Source organism: Camelus ferus, chromosome 10, assembly GCF_009834535.1.
Source record: "Camelus ferus isolate YT-003-E chromosome 10, BCGSAC_Cfer_1.0, whole genome shotgun sequence".
NCBI classification, from domain to species: Eukaryota; Metazoa; Chordata; class Mammalia; order Artiodactyla; family Camelidae; genus Camelus; species Camelus ferus.
In genome coordinates, this window is record NC_045705.1 from 50,337,029 (window position 1) to 50,357,302 (window position 20,274).

General features: G+C 42.5%; 1 protein-coding gene and 1 long non-coding RNA gene across 4 annotated transcripts in view; one reads left to right on the forward strand and one right to left on the reverse strand.

Moving 5' to 3' along the window:
• LOC116666438 overlaps nucleotides 1–20,274 on the forward strand; it is a 72,814-nt gene that overhangs the window by 50,158 nt on the left and 2,382 nt on the right. The gene's annotated exons all lie outside the window — the stretch shown is intronic.
• PARVA (parvin alpha) overlaps nucleotides 1–20,274 on the reverse strand; it is a 146,379-nt gene that overhangs the window by 31,530 nt on the left and 94,575 nt on the right. For all 3 annotated transcript variants that reach the window (XM_032489010.1, XM_032489009.1, XM_032489011.1), the window contains exons 4-5: nucleotides 18,010–18,112; nucleotides 1,483–1,623 (exon numbers count right to left, since the gene is read on the reverse strand). In XM_032489010.1, the coding sequence (XP_032344901.1) occupies nucleotides 1,483–1,623; nucleotides 18,010–18,112 (244 nt within the window). The remainder of the gene's footprint in view (nucleotides 1–1,482; nucleotides 1,624–18,009; nucleotides 18,113–20,274) is intronic.

Genomic DNA, 20,274 nt, shown 5'->3' on the forward strand with positions numbered 1-20,274 from the left:
GGAGGGCTATGTGGGAACTCTACTTTCTGCTCAGTTCTGCTGTAAACCTGAAACTGCTCTAAAAAAAAAAAAAAGCCTAACAAAAAAAAAGGCAAAAAAACTCCCATCTTCTATTTCAGTCTTTCCCAAAGTGCGTTCCATGGTAAGTGAAAAGGTGTTTTGTTCTGTTTTGGAGGGATACATAGAGGTGGTCCATATTCAAAGGAGTGGGAAATAGGATAAAACAAAACCAAGCAGGGGTCTTCATTAGAGGACTTGAATGCTTATGACGATTATGGATTTCTAAAATGCAGATACATTTCCCAATCTAGTGATCAGCCCCACTTTGCCTTCTCCTGCTGAATACTATTAACATCCCTGGGACGCGGGACAGCATCTAAGGCCAAGGGTCGTGGCCTCCCCTCGTCCTGCCCTCAGGTATCTCCTCTGCTCAGCAGAGGATGCCCTGTTCCCAGCAAAGGCTGGGAAGCTGTGCGAGGCAGCTTATCACGCTGGGCAAGCAAAGGCGTAATTATGCTGAAGGAGGTACTTGGCGTCTCGCCTCCCTTGTTGGGTGTTAGGAACCACTGAAGAGACTGCCACTGGCAGTTGCTGGGTCTCTAACTTGGAGAGGTGAAGATTCCCTTTTCTTTCTGAAGTTTAAAAGGCTTTTTTTTCTTTTTGCAGGGGTAGGAAGGAAGAGATGTCCATTTTAAGTTGCATACATCAGATGCAGTAAATTCTAGTACTTAACCCCTTAATACTTAAAGGCAAAAAACCACAGTCTAAGTCATTGTACTCACCTAAATTCATATTTTTATCTATTACAAATAACAACTTTGGGTTTCCTATGGGAAATATGTTGTTGCTACCGGATTCCCCAAATTCTACTGAATTCATGTTGACTCTGATAGGGACTCATTTAAGCCCACATTAGATAGCCAGACCCTTGAGGCAGCAAAAGAATGAACAGTTTATACTTTCTGAGATCCTTGGGCTATGCTAGTGTGAAAATCTGAATTTTCCAATCCTGTTCCAGTGCCTACGCTCTCAGCTGCAGCCTTTGCTCCCTCTGGACAGTAAGGGGGTGGGAGGAAGGGCTTGGGTGCTGGAACAGAGCCAAGTCCTTGCTCCCCGCTTCTCAGCTGCACGAACTAGGGATCTCTGCTTCCGAGAGCCTCTGCAAGCTGGAGACAAGAGCTTTCCCGGAAGGTTGTGCTGAGACTCAGAAGTAGCTCAATGGATCGGAGCTTCCTTCCCCTTCCAATCTCACATGAGTTTTCTACAGAAAGGCCTTTTACAAAAAAGGAACACTAGACTCGGACATTGTGCTATTGTCCCCAATAGCTTTCTTTCTAAGGAAAGGCATACGTCGCTCAGAGATAAATGGGTTTGCACCCACCCGGGCCGCCTAGCTCATGATGCGGCTGCCTGGCCTGGGGGAACCCCACGGCAGGGGCCGCAGGTGTCATTAACGGCCCCGCTTTCCCTTGCAAAACTCACAGTCTACATTCCACTTGATGCTCCTGGGAGGAAGCTTCAGGGTTTCGTTGATCTTCTCCAGGACAGTCTGCAGCTTTTGCTTCTGAGCAATCTCTGACTGGGTGACCTCAGCCACGTTCAGCTTCTCACTCTCAAGTTTCTCTGGGGGTGACAAGGGAAAAGAGAACAGCTGTGATCTTTGCCACGGACAGCCCTAACTCATGCACGCACACAGTCACTCCCTTGCTCGCCAGACACATACGGAGCACCTCGTATGTGACGGACACCGCTCTCCCCACCGTCTGATGGTGGCACTGGTGGCACCAGGATATATTGTGAAAACCTTGTGATTGTGTACTGAATCTCCAAATTGTAAGATCCCAGGACCACAGAAGGGGGGCATTTAACGCAGCTTGTCCTATTTAGGCTCTTCCTCCTCATTTGGGGTTTTTTCCCTCTTCTTGTCACTTCTGCCTTCTTCTCCAAGGACATTTCTGTGCCCTGACTGGAAGGCTTCCATGCTTCCCCTGGGCAGTGGTCAAGTCCTTATTCAAGGGGTTGTGAACACTCCTGCAGTACAATATGTGTCCTGGTGAGTCGTATTTCTCTGTCTTAAGCATGTTCCTTCCTTTTAAACCCACCTGCAAGGTAACTAATCTGGTATCCAATTCATCAGTTCTAAGGCACACATCTTTTCACATTGTAACATCCCTGAAATCATGCTGTCTTAAAATTGATGGCACCCTACAACTGCGGACAGCCAGGTGGAAGGTATTGTAAGAGTTGTCACTGCTTCCACGAGCGTGAACTTGGTCATAGCTCTTCATAGTGGGGTCACTTCCATGTCTCAATAAGCCTACAAGAACAATTTCAAAAAGTAGGATATGAACATTCTAGGCAAGAAGTAAGCACTGGGCAATAGTTTAATTGAAGTGCTTTCTCTCTCTCCCAGTGGTATTTATACTGATGTGCTTTAAAATCAATGGTCCTTATATGCAATGACATTACCCTTTAATACTTAAAGGCAAAAAACAATCTAATCATTTTATTAGTCTAAATTTATATTTTTATCTTGAAGAACAACTTCGGATTCCCTAATGGGAAATACGTTTTCTGTTATTGGATTCACCTAATACACTCTCCACAGCCATTCGAGGACTGATAGAACTGACATTTGAAACATGTTTAAAACGTCTTTTCTCATTTTTAAGGGCTGCCATACAAACGAATTGAACTTCTCCATTCATCAGTGGTTCCCCTACAAGCTTATTATTTATTTTATTTTTTGGTAGCTGTAGCCTATCCAAGTCAAATATCCCTTGGGTAATTCTTTGAAGATGAGGTTGCCCACTGGAAAATTTCTGCAGGTTCTGTGGATTTAAGAATTGTTTTCAGCACCTTGATAGGATGATCTCAAACTATTCTTATTTGTGATGGCCTGAAATGTTATTTCTCTCTTTTCTTTAGTTACTTGAGACCATCATTATTTCTAAAGTTCAGGGATTTAATAAGCATATATTTAAGAGTCTTTCTCTTGAATGTTAAACCTTCTAAAGAAACCGTGTGCCTTTTCTGTTTTCAAGCTATGAATTTTTACCTTGGATCCTCTCCTAATGAAGAAGTAACAAGTTATTTTCATCCTATACTGCAACTACCAGCATTTGGTAGAGGTACACTGGCCACTGTCAGAGGCTGCCCAAGGTACTTGGTTAAGGAAACGTCTGAAGCTTTATCTTGGCTCAGAGGAAGGCTGCTGGGATGCATTAGTGACAGCTGTCTTGGGAGTGGATGGGGTAGGTGGGGCGGGGAGAAGCAGCAGCACAAGAACCACTTTTTTGCTAGCCCTGTTGTATTACATTGTTGCCTCTGAATTTTCATATTTATAACCTCCTCTGGCATTGGACTACTTAGAGTGAACAGTGTAGGTCTCTGAGTCTTTTCCAAGTTAGTAACTTTTTCTTGCTCTGTCGTCCATTCTGTTCTTGTTTTTTAAAAATTGGATTTTACACATTATGTACTGGAACATTCACTGTTTTTCTCTTTCCACCAATATTTTAAAGTAGTTTATAATACTGAAATTACAAGTCATTCTTCCTAAAATTTAAAAAAATCTTTTTTTTAGCATCTGGCATTTCTTATTCTGGAGAAGAGTTTTTTATGGCTTTGCTTTATTTATTTGCATTACTTAATATTTTAGAAAATGTAATTCTTCACTTTTTCTACTTTAGTTATTAAGCTTTGGGTTTATCTGCTTGCTTTTAATTTTTGTTGTTGGATACTTTTATGCGTTGACATTGGAACCTATATGGATTTGAGTAGAGAGACTATCTCAAAGTAGCCCTTATTAACAGTTTTAGGTGTATCTCTTCACGTTCATAATACACACAATAGAAAGAGTCTCTCTCATTCTCTCTGTTAATAAAAATAAGATTACAGTGTATAAATTTTCTGCTACTTTTTTTTTTCCCATTTAAGCATATATCTATGTCTCAATATATATGGATACACCTTTTTTTTTTTTTTTTTTTTTTGTACTTTTGGACAAACTTCACCCATTTTATCCATTTCCCCTTCCCCATCCTCTGGCAACCACCAATCTGTTCTCTGTCTATCAGGTCATTTTTTGTTTTGTTTTGTTTAGATTCAACATATAGGTGAGATCATAAGGTATTTGTTTTCTTAATTTCTTTCTGATAGATAGTTCATTATTAATGTATAGAATAAAAACAGATTTTTTTGTATACTGATTTTATACCCTGCAACTTCACTGAATTAGTTTATTAGTTCTAACAGTTTGTTGGTGGAGTCTTTAGGGTTTTCTGTATATAACATCACATCACTTGCAAATAGTGACAGTTTTACTTCTCCTTTCTGATTTGGATGCCTTTTATTTCTTTCTCTTGCCTAAGTGCTCTGGCTTGGACTTCTAATACTATTTCGAATAAAAGTGTCTAGGGTGGGCATCCTTGTCTTATTCCTGATTTTAGAGGAAAAGTTTTAAGCTTTTCACTATTGAGTATGATGTTAGCTGTGAACTTGTCGTATATGGCCTTTATTATGTTCAGGTAAGTTCCCTCCATACCCATTTTGAGAGTTTTTTTTTTTTTAATCATAAATGGATACTGAATTTTGTCAAATGCTTTTTCTACATCTATTAAGATGATCTTATGATTTTTATTCTTCACTTTAAAAATGTGGTGTATCACATTGATTTGTGGGTGTTGAACCATCCTTGCATCCATAAATACACCCCAGTTGACCATGGTGTATGATCCTTTTAATGTATTGTAGAACTCAGTTTGCTAATATTTTGTTAAGGATTTTTCCATCTGTGTTCATCAAGGACATAATTTTCTTTTCTTAGGTGTCCTTGTCTGGTTCTGGTATCAGGATAATTCTGGTCTTGTAAAAATGAGTTTGGAAGTGTACTCTCTTCTTTTTTTTTTTTTTTTTTCAAAGAGTTTTAGAAGGATTTTTTGTTTTTAATGTTTGGTAGAATTCATTAGTGAAGCCATCTGGTCCTGGGCTTTTGTTTGTTCGGAGGGTTTTTGATGACTGATTTAGTCTCTCTACTAGTAACAAGTCTGTTTAAAATTTGTTTCATCATGATTCAGTCTCGGTAGGCTGTGAGTTTTAGGAGTTTGTTTGTTTGTTTGTTTGTTTATTTATTTATTTATTTAGATTGTCTAGCTTTTTGGTGTATAATTAGTCATAATAGTCTCTTGTGATTGTATTTCTGTGGTATCAGTTTTATCATCTCTTCCGTTTCTGATTTTATTTGAGTTCTCTCTCTTTTCCTTAATGAGTGTAGCTAAAGGTTTGTCCATTTCATTTTCTCCAAGAACCAGCTCTTGGTTTCACTGATCTTTTCCATTGACTTTTTTAGTCTGCATATATGTCTCACGTAAACATACATCATGATTATCTTTCTACGTCAATATAAATCAATGCAACGCAATCTTTTAAAAACCGCATAATATATTACAGGACTTATAACTTATTCAGCCATTCCCCTGTAGATACGTAGTCAAATTGTATTCCACTTTTTTCCTATTTGTAATAAAGTTGCAGTAAGCATCCTGTGTGTGTGTATGTGTGTATCACCAGCTGATTATTACTGGTTAAAAAGAAAAGCTGTTGCCTTACGAATTTTCTTCTTGAATACAGTCATCTTACCAAATCCTCTTATTGGTTCTATTACTGTTTGAGTTTTTAGCATTCTGTATGTAAACAATATAAAACCCGGTTATCTCTATTTTGTAAGCTTATATTACTTATTTCAATTTTATGACATTTTAATAGAGAAGGTTTGAGAGCCTTTTCTGTTGTTTCTACCCTTCACATTTTAAAAATATTCAATCCTCAAAATTTAGGAGATACACTCAAATATTCCTACATTTAAACAGTAATTTAATTCAGTGTTGCTAAGAATTTAAAGACAATTTATTTTTAAAGTCTCCTAGTTTTCTTCTTTTTTATTAGGCTAATTTCAGCTAGTTCCATGAACATTTTCTATTGCTAAAATTTTTTTTATTTTTCCAGGAAATTGTTTCTCCCATGTATTTACCGTTCTGCAAATTGTTCATCATCAGTTTAACTTGTTGTAAAGTAGTATGCACGATTTTGAAATAGGATTCTATTTAGAAAATTTTCTCAGGTAGGATTATTTTGTGAACCTTTCAGTTGTTTTTCAAGTTAGCATCCAAATATGCTTTTTTAGCGATTATTTATAGAAAACAATGAAACAGTATTCAAAAAGTTCTGAAGTATCAAGACAGGGCAGAATAAACTCAATTATCCTGAATGGTAGAAGAACTGAGACGTTCTAAACAAACATAGTTGCCATGTGTATTATACTATATTAATGTAACCACCCTTCAAAGAATTATAATCCATAGACTATTCCTTCTAGTATGAGCAATTCCTGAGCTACGATTTTTTCCAAATATATGGAGAGGGATAGTTAAAAGTTTTTTTTTTTTTTTTATTACATCATGGTCATAGGATTTGGTCTGTATAATAACTCCTTGAGACTTCCCGGACATAGCCAAATTTTGTAAGTGTTCCATGCACAGTAGAAAAGGATGACAATATTCCAGCTTTGGGGTGTTGCTAGTTAGTAATATTGTCCAGATCTTTATCCTCATGAACTTTTTCTTTAACGTATTATTAAGAGAAATATCTTCATCTACTGTGATGGCAGATTTGTCAAATTCTTCTTGAAATTCTGGTTGTCATTTTTTATTTTTAGATATTTGATGCACACAAGTGCATTATTTTCCTAGTATTTTTAGCCTCATTAATATGTAGAGACTTGCTGAGTGATGCTTTTTGCCTGAAAGTCTATTTCATCTGATATTAAAATAGTTACCTTAGCTTTCTTTTAATTAGTAGTAGTCTAGTAAATATGATTATTTCCACTTTTTCTTTCAACTTTTCTGTGTCCTCATATATTAAGACTCTCTCTAGTAAATAACATACAGCAAGATTTTTTGTTAGCACGTCTGACAGTCTTTGTCTTTTAAATGAATAAAGTAAATTTACATTGATTGGGTTGATGAATATACTTGGATTCACTTCTACTGACTTATTTTGAACTTCCTACTACTCAGCTTTTCCGATTCTTCATCACCTCTTCCATCCTTGCTGCCTCTGGGACTAAGGCTTCTATTCTCTCTCATTTCATTTTCGCCTCATGACTAGTAGGGAGGTTATACACTCTGTTTTATTATTTTAGTGGTTTCCCTAGAAAATTTATCACGTGTATTTAACTTAATAGAGTCTTACGTTAATTAGTCTCTTTATCCACATACTAAATGATACAAGGCCCTCAGCACGCTCTGACTCTAACCACTCTGCCTGACTTAAGTGCTATAGTTGTCTGGGATTCTGATATCTTTATTTTTTGTTGCATTTCAGGTCTTTCTTTTGTGTTCATTTTCCTTCTTCATGGAGTGCATCCTTTAGAAATTTCTGTTAGTGAGAGTATATTGGTAGTTAATCCTCTCAGTTCATGTTTGCATAAAATGCCTTAATTTTTCTCCCATCGTAAAAACACAGGAGTTTTTTTTCTGGGTATAAACATGTAAGTTAACATTTTTTTCCACTTTTGAAAATTTTATTTCAATAACTTCAGGATTTTATTGTTCCTGACAAAAGACAGCTTTCAGTCTGTTGTTCTTTTACAGGTAATTTCTTTCTTTCTCTCTGCTTTTAATCTTTTATCTTCAGTGTTCTTAGGTTTCATTATAAGTGGGCAGGTATAGATTTCTGGATATTTATCCTGTTTGGGATTCCATGAGATTCCTGAATCGGAGAATGCATATCTTTCATCAATTCTGGAAAGTTCTGACTCATTGTGTCTTTAAATATTGCCTATACTCCATTCTCTTTCTTTTCTCCTGCTAGAATTCCAATTAGTCTTATGTTCGATTTTCTTAACCTCTATGTCTTCTAATTTTTGTTTTCCACTCCACTGTCTCCCTAATACTGCATCCTGGGTAATTTTCAACGCCACCTTGCAGTTCATCAATTCCTTCTTCAGCTGTGTCTAATCCACTGAGGTTTCCCATTTCATTATTCCATTTTTCTCATTTCTACAAGTTCTATTTGGTTCCCTTTCACATCGTTCCAACTTTGATAGTTATTTATTCTTTTATCATCCTTTCAATAGTCTTTTAAAACTTTTACTTTGACATATTAAATATATTTTACACGCCGTAAGTGATCAGTTGCTAACATCCATAGCATCTGTGGGATGAATCTACAGTTTATTGTTTTGGCTGATGCTTGTTCATGGTGGCTTCCTTTCATGTATTGGGTAATTTCTAATTCTGAACTCATTTGCCTTGGAATTTTATCTCTGGGAATTTTTTGTGGCCTGGGTTTAAAGTTCATTCCTCTAAAAGGACATATGTTTGCTTCTACCTTGGGGAGCACAGGTAACTTGGAACCACTTTAAACTACATTTTCAGCTTGGGGCTTTTAAAGCCAAATAAGCAGTGTGAATCCTAGCCCTAAAAATCTGTGTGAGTACAGACATTAGATGATAAGGAACTGTCAGGGACAGACCTTTTCTTTGTTCTGCTCCACTCATACCTAAGGCTGAGACAGACACTTGTCCTTACTGTCTCTCTCTGTGGGACAAGATTTTCTAGTTTACCCACTGACAGTGTTACCCTTCAGAGACTCTGGATTTACTCAGGGGTCTCTGATCCAATTCTTCTTCTTTTCAGACTCCACCAAGACTTTGTGTCTTAACCCTGTAAGTGTGGCCCCTTAAACCTCTGGCTATACAGGTCATTAGAAATTAACACATCTTACTGAATTTACATTTCCTTGTTGTTTTCAGCATCAGAAAGATTTTCTTCCCTTCCAGTTTAGCCATGCAATACAAAAATATGTTTTTTTTAAAGGCTTATCCAGTTTTTGAAGTATGCAGCACCAAGAGGATTTGTCTGAACATATAGTTATCCATAATGTTGAAACTCAAAATCTATTTTCTTATCTTATTACATTAATCAGTAATATCCCACTTAAAATGGTGGTGATAGCCATCATCTTTGACTTGTTCCTCATACCATGTCTTTGATATTTCACTATTTAATGTGTTCACTGTTAGATTTTGTATAAATGGTCTTTATCATATTTAGGTAGTTTCCTTTTCTTCCTATTTCACTTGGGATAGCTGTTGAAATGTACGAAGTATTATTTGACATCTACTGATAGATTCAGTTTCGTTACTAAAACTTATATGAATACTCTACCACTTTTCATAAAATTGATAATGTATAAACATGAAAAAAAAATTCAAGCTGTGAAAATTAAGTCCCTGCTTCCCATTGTAGTCCCAAGTTCCCTAGTTCCATTCTATAGAGTTTACTGTGACTTACCAGAGACATTCTCTACATGCTCAAGCATTAGATGTGTCTCTTAATGCACACACAGGACACACATATACACACAATTCTGCACCCAACTTTTTTTTACTTAGTAAGACATTTGAGAGAGCATCTCTACTACTTATAAATAAAAGAACAATAAAAAGACTTTTATCCAACTTCTGAGTCTTTCAGAGACCAGAAAACCCCTCATCCAGAATAAGAATAGCATTATACATTATCTTCAACTAGCCGAGAATCAATGACTATTCCAGCAGCAAGGCTTTAGAGCAGCGCTTTAAAGTCCAAAAGAACTTTCTGCTATGATGGAAATGCTCATTTCCACAGAAACCAGTATGGCAGCCACCAGACACGTTTGGCTAGGGAGCACCTGAAGTGTGGCTGGTGTGACCAAGTAAATGAATTTTTAATTTCGGTTACTTTTAATAGCTACATGTGGTTAGTGGGCACTGTATCGGACAGCTCAGCTGTAAGGTTGTACAAGCCATTGTCCTGGTTTTACAGAAGAGTGACCTGAACTGCCAAGAAATATTTTAGTGGCGGAACCAAGATTGGTACTCAGATCTCCTATCTTTCCCTTCATTTCTCTTTCAATTTTAGCATAGCTGCTACTTCAGCCTGGTACTACTTTGGGTGTGGGGCAGCTACTCTCAAACTCTTCAAGCTGCTCCTCCTCCTGGAATTCATGGAGTACATCCCCATCTAATATCCACCTGAGAGTTAGCCTCGTGTACTTTAGCTGCTCATTCCCTACATCACTAGTTCTCATAAAGCTTTTCCCCGACTATACTGCTGCTCCTCTAGTTCGACGGAATCATTATTTCACAAAGAGATGCTTTGCTGGAGTTTCCTCTACTTCTTCTAAGCAACCCTCCTGTGCTCCTAGGTCGTCATCTTAAAGCTCCATTTCTGATCATGTCAATTTGCTCACAAGCCATCAGCAGTTACCCTTGCCCACCGAATGAAGTCTAAAATTCTTAATCCTTTATAATGCAAACTCATCATCTTTCTTTAAACAAATTTTTCATTTTAGAATGTTTTTCAGACTTATAGGAAAGCTGAAATGGCAGTTCAGATGGTTCCTACATACTCTAAATCCAGGTTCACCTCTTGTTAACATCTTACATTAATTACTATGGTGCATTTGTCAAAACTAATGAACTGACAGTGGCACATGACTAGTCACTAAACTCCATATTTTATTTGGGTTTCACTAATTTTTCCCTAATGTCCTTTTTCTACTCACACCTACTCATCACTATCCCCCTCCGTTCTATGATCATTTTTTAGAGATTCCTGGTTTTTCATGACCTTGACAGTTTCGAGGAGTCCTGGGTTTTTCCTATTTTTTTTTTAACTGGTTAGACTGGGGACTCTGGGGAGGAAGATCACAGAAGTGAAGTGCCCTTTTCATCACATCCTATCAAAGTCACATGCTATCAACATGACTTATCATTGGTGATGCTAACTTTGATTTGGACAAATTAGTGTCTATACCAGGTTCCTCCACTGTAAGGCTATTTGCATGCCCCCCCCCCCAGCTCCATACCCTAATTATTGGAAGCCAGTCACTAAATCTAGTCTACTCAAGGGGTGGGGAGTTAACCTCTACATCCTTGAAGGAGTTGTAAATTCGTAACTTATTTGGAACTATTCTGTGAGGAAGAATTGTCCCTTTTCCCTCATTTAATCAGCTATTTTTATTGATATTAATGTGGATTTAAGGATATTTATTTTAGACTTTGGGTTATAATCCAGTATTACTTTTTTCCTCAAGTTGTCCCACCTTTAGCCACTGGGAGCTCTTTCAGATGGTCCTGAGCACGTTCAACATGCTGCCCCACAGGTCTATTTTTTTTCCCTTGGCACCTCTTTTTGGCACCACAAGACACTCCAGGCTCATCTTCTGTATGCCCTGCTCCAGTCCTAGAGTCTGCTACTACCTGATACTCCAGAAGCCCTGGTTTCTATTATTGGAGACCGGTGCTAGGTCCCAGCTTCTTTCTTAGCTACAGACTCCATTCAACCAATCCTGACCATCACCTACCCATGTTCTCCTGTCTCTACGACCCTCTTCCTCCACTCACACCAAAATCAACAGGGCTTTGCTGGCAACGTTTTTGACTAGAGTGTTGTTCTCCTTCATCTGGTTGAAATTCTGCTCCTTCCAGAAGGCCTGAATCAAAACGCCTCCTCTTTCATGATGCCTTTCCAAAACTCTAACTTGACAGCCCACAGCCCAAAACTCTTAACTCGACAACCCCTTCATGATACCAGGCTGTGAGTTACCTGAAGGTGGCACTGTGACGTACTGACTTCTACATCCCTAAACTCAGCTGTAGTATTTGGCAAATCAAATAGTTGTTGCTTGATGAATATTGATTGACTAGATTAAGGTCAGTATAAGATGTACTCTTTAGCATCTACCAGGAAAAAACCACACACACACACACATAACCCAACACAAAACAAAACATCCTCCTGTTGAACCTTTAATGCCCCAGGTACCCTTCTTGGTCTCATGCCTGGAGAAGATACCCTGTTTGAGTCATAAGCTATTGAAAAACCAGAAGGAAAAGCCTTATGACTTTTCATCCCTCAAAACAGTCCTTTTCTGTTCCTAGTTACATGCACATGTGCAAAGATAAGGATCAGGGGAATCAAACATACCATAAGGAAATGTGCAGAGCTGTCCCAAGTCAGGAAACCTCAATAGGAAACAGGCAGCAGCCCATGGTCAAATGAAAAGATGATCTGGTGTAAGCATTTCCCTAGACCCCGTCGCCTCCTGCCTTTCTCACTCAGTCACGTCTATCGCCTGGGTGTTGGGGATGTGAATGTAGCAAGGGGACCACGGACGCACCTGCATACTGAGACACTGGGAAATGTGTCCCAACTTTGGACCACTCAGAGACTGTATTATTTGTGCCCTGGGTATGAGTATACCCAGGGGGACTGAGGATGCTGCCTCCACCGATCACCCTGAGGAGAGGCCGATCCTGGGATCAGAAATGAGATGAACTTTTGGCATGGAGTAAGGGGGAACTTCTTCATTCTGAGGGGTGGGAAGCTTTTGTTCTGAGGTGTGGAAATGGCTGTGAAAGGATGGGGAATTGGTGTCATAAAGAGGAAGGCCAGAGTGGCTAGTATCTGACTTTTCCCAGGCAGTGACGCCAGTGGTACAGAGAAACGGCCTGTATTGGGAGGAGGAGCCCTTACAGTATGATGCTGACGCTCCTTCCCGGAGCCCCTTGGCCCACCTGCGTTCACCTGCAGCTGCAGGCGGCTCTCAGCACACCGGTGGGGCCCATCTCTGGCCCTGAAGCTTTCTCCTTCTCCACCAGGAGTACAATCCAGAGGTTCTTAATTCCTACACAATCCTCAACCACAGGGTGATGAGAGCCATAGGATAAATGCCCCTGACTCCCCGTCCCGGGGAGGGTGATTCTGAGGTGTGGTGTCACCTGGTTTCTCAGACGGACCCCTGCAGCACTGAGCCCTGGTCGCAAACAGAGCTGTCACCCTTATTAATACACACTGGACAGCATTTCTCTCCTACACTCCTTACTTGATGTTTTGTACTTTCTAAGATCACCTCTCATGTAAAGTTCCTCCACCCAAGTCCTTGTTTCAGTACCTACTTCCAGGAAAACCTCAACTCAGATCTGTTGCCAGGCAAGAGGGAAGACACAGAGCACGGAGGCAGCAGTGGGCAGCTGGGTTAGGCAGCTCGGAGAGAAGGACCTGGGGGAGGCTGTGCCAGAATAACCCCCCAGACATGCCTAGGGACCCTGAGCAGGGCAAGCAGACCAGACTTTGAGGCTGAGCAAGTAGCATCTGGCCACACCAGGCATGACGTCCCCTCTCAGAGCCCATTATTAGAGAAGACCCAGCCAGACAGTTCACCTGTCACCTCTTCAGAATTTCATCGTAACAATAACACACGCAACCTTCTGCCGGGAGATCCCTGCCTCAGCATCTTGTTCATCTGTGGGTTGAGTCCCTGCTCCACGGTGTCACCAGAATGGCTTCCTGGAATCCAGATCCATATCCTGTCCTCACGCTGGCACATCTGGACTCCTGGAGGTCCCTATGCCACTTTTTTCTTTTTTCAAGTGCCAGTATTTCATAGTTAAGTTTCCTAGTCCCAAACTCAGCCCCTTCCTACTCTCCATGATCAGCTCCAGCACAATTTGAAGCTGAATTTGTGGAAATGATCATACCTGATTCACCTTGGTACCACCCCTGCACATAGATGTTTATTTGTGCAACAGGTAGCAAGTTAAAAACACAAAGTAAAATGCCCAGATACTAATTTCTAAACATCATTCTCTAATAAAAGAGCCTGGGGCTCCTTGGAGAGGTAGTTGATTCCAGGGCCAAAGTAAAAGTGAAACAGAAGATGAGCCTGGAGCATCTTATGATATTAGAAAGTAAGGAAATGCTAAGAAAAAATACGGGGCAGCATGTTCAGGAAGTGCCCGGGAGCCAACCTGAAGGAGCGCCCAGTGGTCGAGGCTGGAGGTGTATGAACAAGACATGAAGGATGACAGCACCGGATTATAACCCAAAGTATGAAGTGAGTATCCTTGCACTCGTATTGACATAAATTAACACTGAATTAATAAGCAGGTGGGAAACAAAGGACAACTTTTCCTTACAGAAGACTTCCAACTCATGAATGCGGAGGGAACAGGAAAACAGAAAAACAGAAAACCTCCACTAGGCCACCACAGTGACAACTGCGGCAGACACGCTCCGCCGATTGTAGTTAGTGGGAGGAGTGCAAGGAGAAACAAGGCGTTCGCGGTCTTAAAGTATCTCCCTGCAAATATATTAATTACAAGAGAAAAACAGTCACTTTACAGTGAAGAAATCTGGCCGACACCACCTTAACCAAACGGTCAAGGTGACCACCAGCAGTGACAATTCATGCTGACATCATCATGTCCTCCCTGAAAGGACACACTGAGCAGGACACTCCACTTCCGTGGTGTCCTTCCCCGAAACACATAGCCGCAATCTAATCGTGAGGAAACATCAGACAAACCTAAACTGGGGGCCATTCTGCAAAATAACCAACCAGTCCTCTCCAAAACCCCAAGGTCATGAAAGACAAGAAAGACTGTCCCAGATGGGAGGAGACTCAGGAGATGTGACAACTGAATGTCATGGGGGATCCTGGATTACCTCCTAGAACCAAAAGAGGACATGAAAGTAAAAACTGGTGAAATCCAAAAAAATTCTGTGATTTAGCTAAGCATTGTGTCCTGAAGATAATTTCTTGGTTTCAATGCCTGTCCCATGGTTGGTAAGATGTTACCACGAGAGGAAGCTGAGTGAAGGGAAACAGGAACTCCCTGGGCTGTCTCTGCAAGTCCACTAGACGTCTAAAGCCAGTTCAAAATAAAAAAGCTTTAAAGAAACAGTGACGAATGGGCCATGAGTTTGTTTAAGTGTTAAGACAAATCATGAAATATAAAGAAGATCGGGAAGAACTCCGTTGAGTGTTCTCAAGGCAGGAGACAGTGTAACCTGCAGCAAAGGACGTCACAGCCAGGGAAGCCAAGGGAAGCGACGAGGCTCTGAGCTCCGGGGGCAGCAGAGGGGCTGGAAGAGAGTGGTGAAGCCCCCCTTGCCAGCACCAGCACCCAGCAAGCCAGTCACTTTTCTCAGTGCTGCACGTGTACTAATGGGATGGGTTTGACACAGACAGACACGCATTTGTGGGAATAAGGTTGCAAGAATTGTGACTAACAGTGCGGGAAGAAGAGGGAGCAAACCAGGATGACGCCCAGGTTTCTAATCTGTGGTGGTAACACGACTTATCAAGGTGGAAAACGGAATGGGTTTGGTGTTGAAGAGGACTATTAGCTCAGTCTGGGGCAGGGTGGATACAAGGTGACTATGTGACATCCAGGTGGGCATGTTTGGAGGGCAGTTAAAAGATAACTTTACTTACAATTTCAAAGAGAAAGCCGTTGCAGAGATGTAGATCTGAGGGTGATGATCATATAGATGACGGCTGAAATCGTAGGAGGAGATGAAACCCCCCAGGAAGAGGGTATGGAAGAAAGAGGAGGGCCAGGGGTGGAAGACGGAAGAACCCCAGCCGTTACGGAAAGAATGTGTGAGGAGGACTGAGAAGTGGGCGTCAGAGGTGCAAGAGAACCAGGGAAGCGAGAAACCTCCAGGCCGGGGAGGGGGAAGGGATGTTTAGTAGTGTCAAATGCCACAGCACCGGAGGAGGTCTGAGCTGACACTGGTGACCTGGGGAGGAAAAGTTGATGGAGAGATGGTGGCACCCAGCCCGTACCTCGGCAGGGAATGATTAGTGGTGGGGAAGCAGATAGAGGGAGTGCCAAACATTCTTTTGAGAAACTTGGTTGGAAAGAAGAAAGAAAAATAGCTGGAGGGGAACTCGAGGTCGGGGGGGGGGGTCACCCAAAACTCTAGCTCCAGACCGACTCCTTCTCCTGGGGGCACCCGATGCGTGTTTTTAACTGCAAACCCGCTCTCTCCACTGGGCACCCTGCCTGGGGCTTTTGAATGTGTCTGTCTAGCCCTAGACCCACAAAGGACCCAAACTTGAGTTGACAGAAGCAGCAGCACCTCTGTTGTGAATCACCTCTTCAACATGAAGTTGAGATCTGAAATGATCTAATCTGACTTTGCACTGGGTGCCTGACTCGGGGCCGCACGGATGTGATGCTGGAAGGTTTTGTAACCATTCCCGGAGGCAAGATTGCTTCACAACCACGTTCCATTGCTCCACAGCCATGTTCCACCCTTGCTTTGAAAGCCCAGCGTGGAACAATTTGAGACAGTCTCAGAGCCTGCTTAGAAATTTGCTGGTGGAGTTAAAAGCTACAGTCACTAAGAAAGATGCTCAGTGGGGCTCATGGCTCTTCCATCTCTGCCTGTCTCATTTCCGCTCCATGTTCAGTTGCATTTACAAGCCTTTAAATATTAACACTCATTAATATTGATGCTTGAGTACCAAATCAGCTTAGCTTCCTAGAAATGACTAGATTTTATATTATTCATTCATTCATTCAATATACATTGACTACATGCTCAGCAACACGTGTTAATACTGGAGAAGACTGGATAAATAAATACAGCATGGTTCCTGCCCTTGAGAAGCTCACACACGCTTATATAAACAGCAGCAAACAACATAAAATGTCTTATAATAATAAAGGCATGCATATTATATGTGTGTCTATATGACAACAGCATATTATATATATGCATCTCTATAATAAAGGCACATATGTTCTGTATATGAGTGTGTGTATGTATATGCAAGGAAACAAAGAAGAACGCGGGACTGTCTCTCCCAGATGTGACTGTGTTGTGAGGGCTGTGAGAGGGAGGCACATTCAGTTGACTCTAGAAGATGGAAGGATGGGCGGTAATGGTTTGCCCTGGTGGATGAAGGAGGAAGAAGGGCCTCAGAGGCAGAAGGAATAGCAAGGGTGAAAGTAGAGAGGTGTGTGTAGTCATGTGGCGACAGCATTCGTAAACAATAAATCACCAACAATGGAAACGAATGACGAAGGACACTGACCGGCAAGCACTGTGCGTCAGGCACTATTCTAAACCTTCCACATAACATGAGCCACCTGTCTGCGTGGCCGGAGGTGAGGCTGGCCAGACAGCTGGGTGTCAGAGGATGAAAGGTCTTGAATGCGGTGCTAACGCGCTGGAACTTTGTCCACAGGTAGGGGAGAGAGTCCTGGGGGGATTAGATTTGCGATTTAGAACATTCCTCCACTAGCTGTGTGGGGAATGGGTTGGGGGAGATGAGATGGGAGGCAGAGGTGAGTCTGGAAATTGTTCTGACAGTTCAGACAAGTGAACGTGGCAGTAGGATGGATGCAGGACAGAATTCTGAGCAAGAGGAAACAGACCTTGGAGACCCCACATCCCTGGGGGTAAGGAAGAGGGAGAGGGGTTCTAATCACTCAGAGGGGAAGAAACGACTTCAGGAAAGTGGATGAGCTCAACGTGAGGGGTCCTAGTGGGCAGCTAAGAAGGAGAGTCTAGAATGTGGGGCAGAGGTTAGGATGAGAGAAAATGGGGAACAGAGAGGAGAAGTCCAAATCCACTCTGCTAAGATCACCCCTGAAGTCTCCTTGCCCTCCCCCACAGCCTGACATGTTCACACGAACGGATGTGAACTGACACAGGGACACACACCTTTCCAGAGCCAAGACACCTAGAGACACACACAGGAGCCAAACGTCAGTCACAGAGGCACATACACTTGCACCAACCTAGAGATATACACACAGGGCCATAGATCACAGAGGTACACACACATGCACACACACGTACACATGTCCGCAGGTGACAGAGGTATACAGATGCATACATGCACCTCCACACACATAAATATCCCTACAGAGGCCACAGGTGCACAGGTTTCCGGAGAGGGTGAGGCGGAGCAGCCCTACCTGGCCGTGGAGACTCCCTAGGCAATTCATTTATGAGACTCCAAGAGGACATCTGACGGCCCTACTCGTCTGTTGCCTGACATGCTACGCATTCTATCCCATCCCAGGTGAACTGCTGTGAACGGAAAACAGTTCCAAACTAGGAGACCGAAGACATCCACTGTGCCATTCAACTCGCCTCTTACCAAAAAGCTTCTGCAGGACTTGGCCATCGTATAAGTCTTCAGCCAGGTCTTTCACAATGATTCTTTCTCCGACCAAAACATCGTTAATCCAGTCAATTAATACCTACAGAGAGAGAGAGAGAGAGAGAGAGAGAGAATAAGAGTCACGGGGTACTTTCTTATAGACCAGCTTTCTCAGTCTGGACAATGACAACGTAAATGAACCTCAGATTCTGAAAAGAGCAGAACTGTCCACGTGACCCCATACGTGGACAAGCAGCCTGTGAGTGTGAGCCCCAGTGGCTGTTAACTTTCAGGTGACAGCCCTTCTAGTGCTGGTGGCACCAGTGTCCCTGCTAATATCTTCTGGCCCCTACCATTCCCTACCCCAGTGGTAAGCAAATTCACACAGTGTTTGGCTGTGTGGCTTTGTACTGGGCAAGAGTATGGTCTTTGGAGTTAATGCAAACTGGGGTTGAAACCACTGCTTTACCTACTAACTTATTCATCCATCTCTGGGTTCTATGGACGTGTGTGTGTTTGTGCCTCTGTGACCCATGAATCTAAGGCAAGCTCTGAGCCTCTGATTCCTTATCTCTAAAATTGATGAAAATACCTCTCACATTAAGTGTCAGAAAAGAATTACATGTGGCAAGGACCAAGCGTGCAATAAACGCACATTTTATTCATCAGTTACGCACTCTCCCATTATGATGTCTGGCCAGGTGGTTACTGCCACCAATATGTTGAGGAGGAGAAATCAAACACAGAAGGAACCATATCTGCCCACGGTCACAGAGCTCACTGTGGGCAGAGACAGGAATCGGACTCTCGTGCACTGTTCTGCAAAGCATGCGTCCTCCTCCCTGCGCCAGGCTCCGTGTCAGTGGGGCCAGAGTCTCCTCTCCCGCCCGTATCGCTCCCTGAGAGCACTCCGTGCATCAGGCGTCCAGCAGCAGCGTGTCAGGTGACGTCCCACTCGGTGAATCCACACAACCCCCCGAGAGGCAAGTAGCACCAGTTTCATTTTTCAGGCAAGGAAACTGAAGCTTGCACAGGGTCACTGCCTTTTTCAGTTTTTACCTCTTTTCCATTTATGAGGATACTATAGTCAAGATACAGGAGCGTTCCCTCATCCTAAGGAGGTTCCTCGGGCTCTCTGCGCTCAGCCCCTCCCCTTAGCACGGGCCGCAGGCAACCACTGCAGTTCTGCCTTTTCAGCCATTTTATTTGAATGGATTTTGTGTTTGACTTCTGTGACTTGGCGTAAGTAGACGGCCTTGACAGCACAGGCAGGAGCTGGGTGGAGTCGGGGGCCTTGGCAGCACATCGCTCTACTGTCCTAAGGCAGAAGCTTCCTCCCTCCCCTCTGCTCCCCTCTCCTTCCCCTTCCCGTTCCTTCTCTCCTCTCCCCTCCCTCCCTCTTTCTCCTTCATCCATCCATCATCCACCCACCTAGCATTTATTAATACACGTTATATGCCACACTCTCTGCTGGACCTTGGGGGAGCAGTGATGAAAAAAAGAGACAATTTTTAATCCCCAGAGGCTCGCCATGTAGTGGCGGAGACAGAGATGTATACAAGTAGGCGTAACGTCATGTGGTGACTGCAAGGACAGAATTAAATCCAAGAACCACAGCAGCACACAGAGGGGAGAGCTACAGCCCTGGGGCTTAGAGAAGGCTTCCTGGAGGACATGGCCTGGCTGTGGCTGCAGGTGAAGAGTGGGTAGAGCATCTGGGCAGAGGGACCGCACGAACAAAGGCCTGGTGGTGGGGCATGCTGGAAGTGAGCGCAGAGTGTGGGTGTGTTCAGGGGGCCACCACCAGCAGGTCCGGTGTCCTGTGTGGCCAGGCAGGGACGATCTGGGGTTGGAGAGGCAGCTAGAGCATGGAGAGTCCCAAACCACCCCCAGGAGCGTAGGCCTCAACCTGCAGTTCATAGGAAATGACACATAGGTTTTGAGCAGAAAAATGATATATTCAGTTTAGCATTTTGAATGAATCACTCTGGCATCCAGTGCTTTTTGTCCTGTTTTTTAAGTGCAGCTTGGACAAACTGAAGAAGAAGAACACAGGACAGTGAATCAGAAGGGGGATGAAATGAACATTGTTTGAGGGGTGACCACTTGTCAGCCACTGTGCAAAGAACATTATGCACAATATTTCACTTCCTCTCATTTCTGTTTGAACCCCACCTCCTCCACTCTGCTGTGACCATACACAAACCACCTGGCTATTCTGACACTCGGTTTCCTCATCTGTAAAATGGGGATAATACTAAA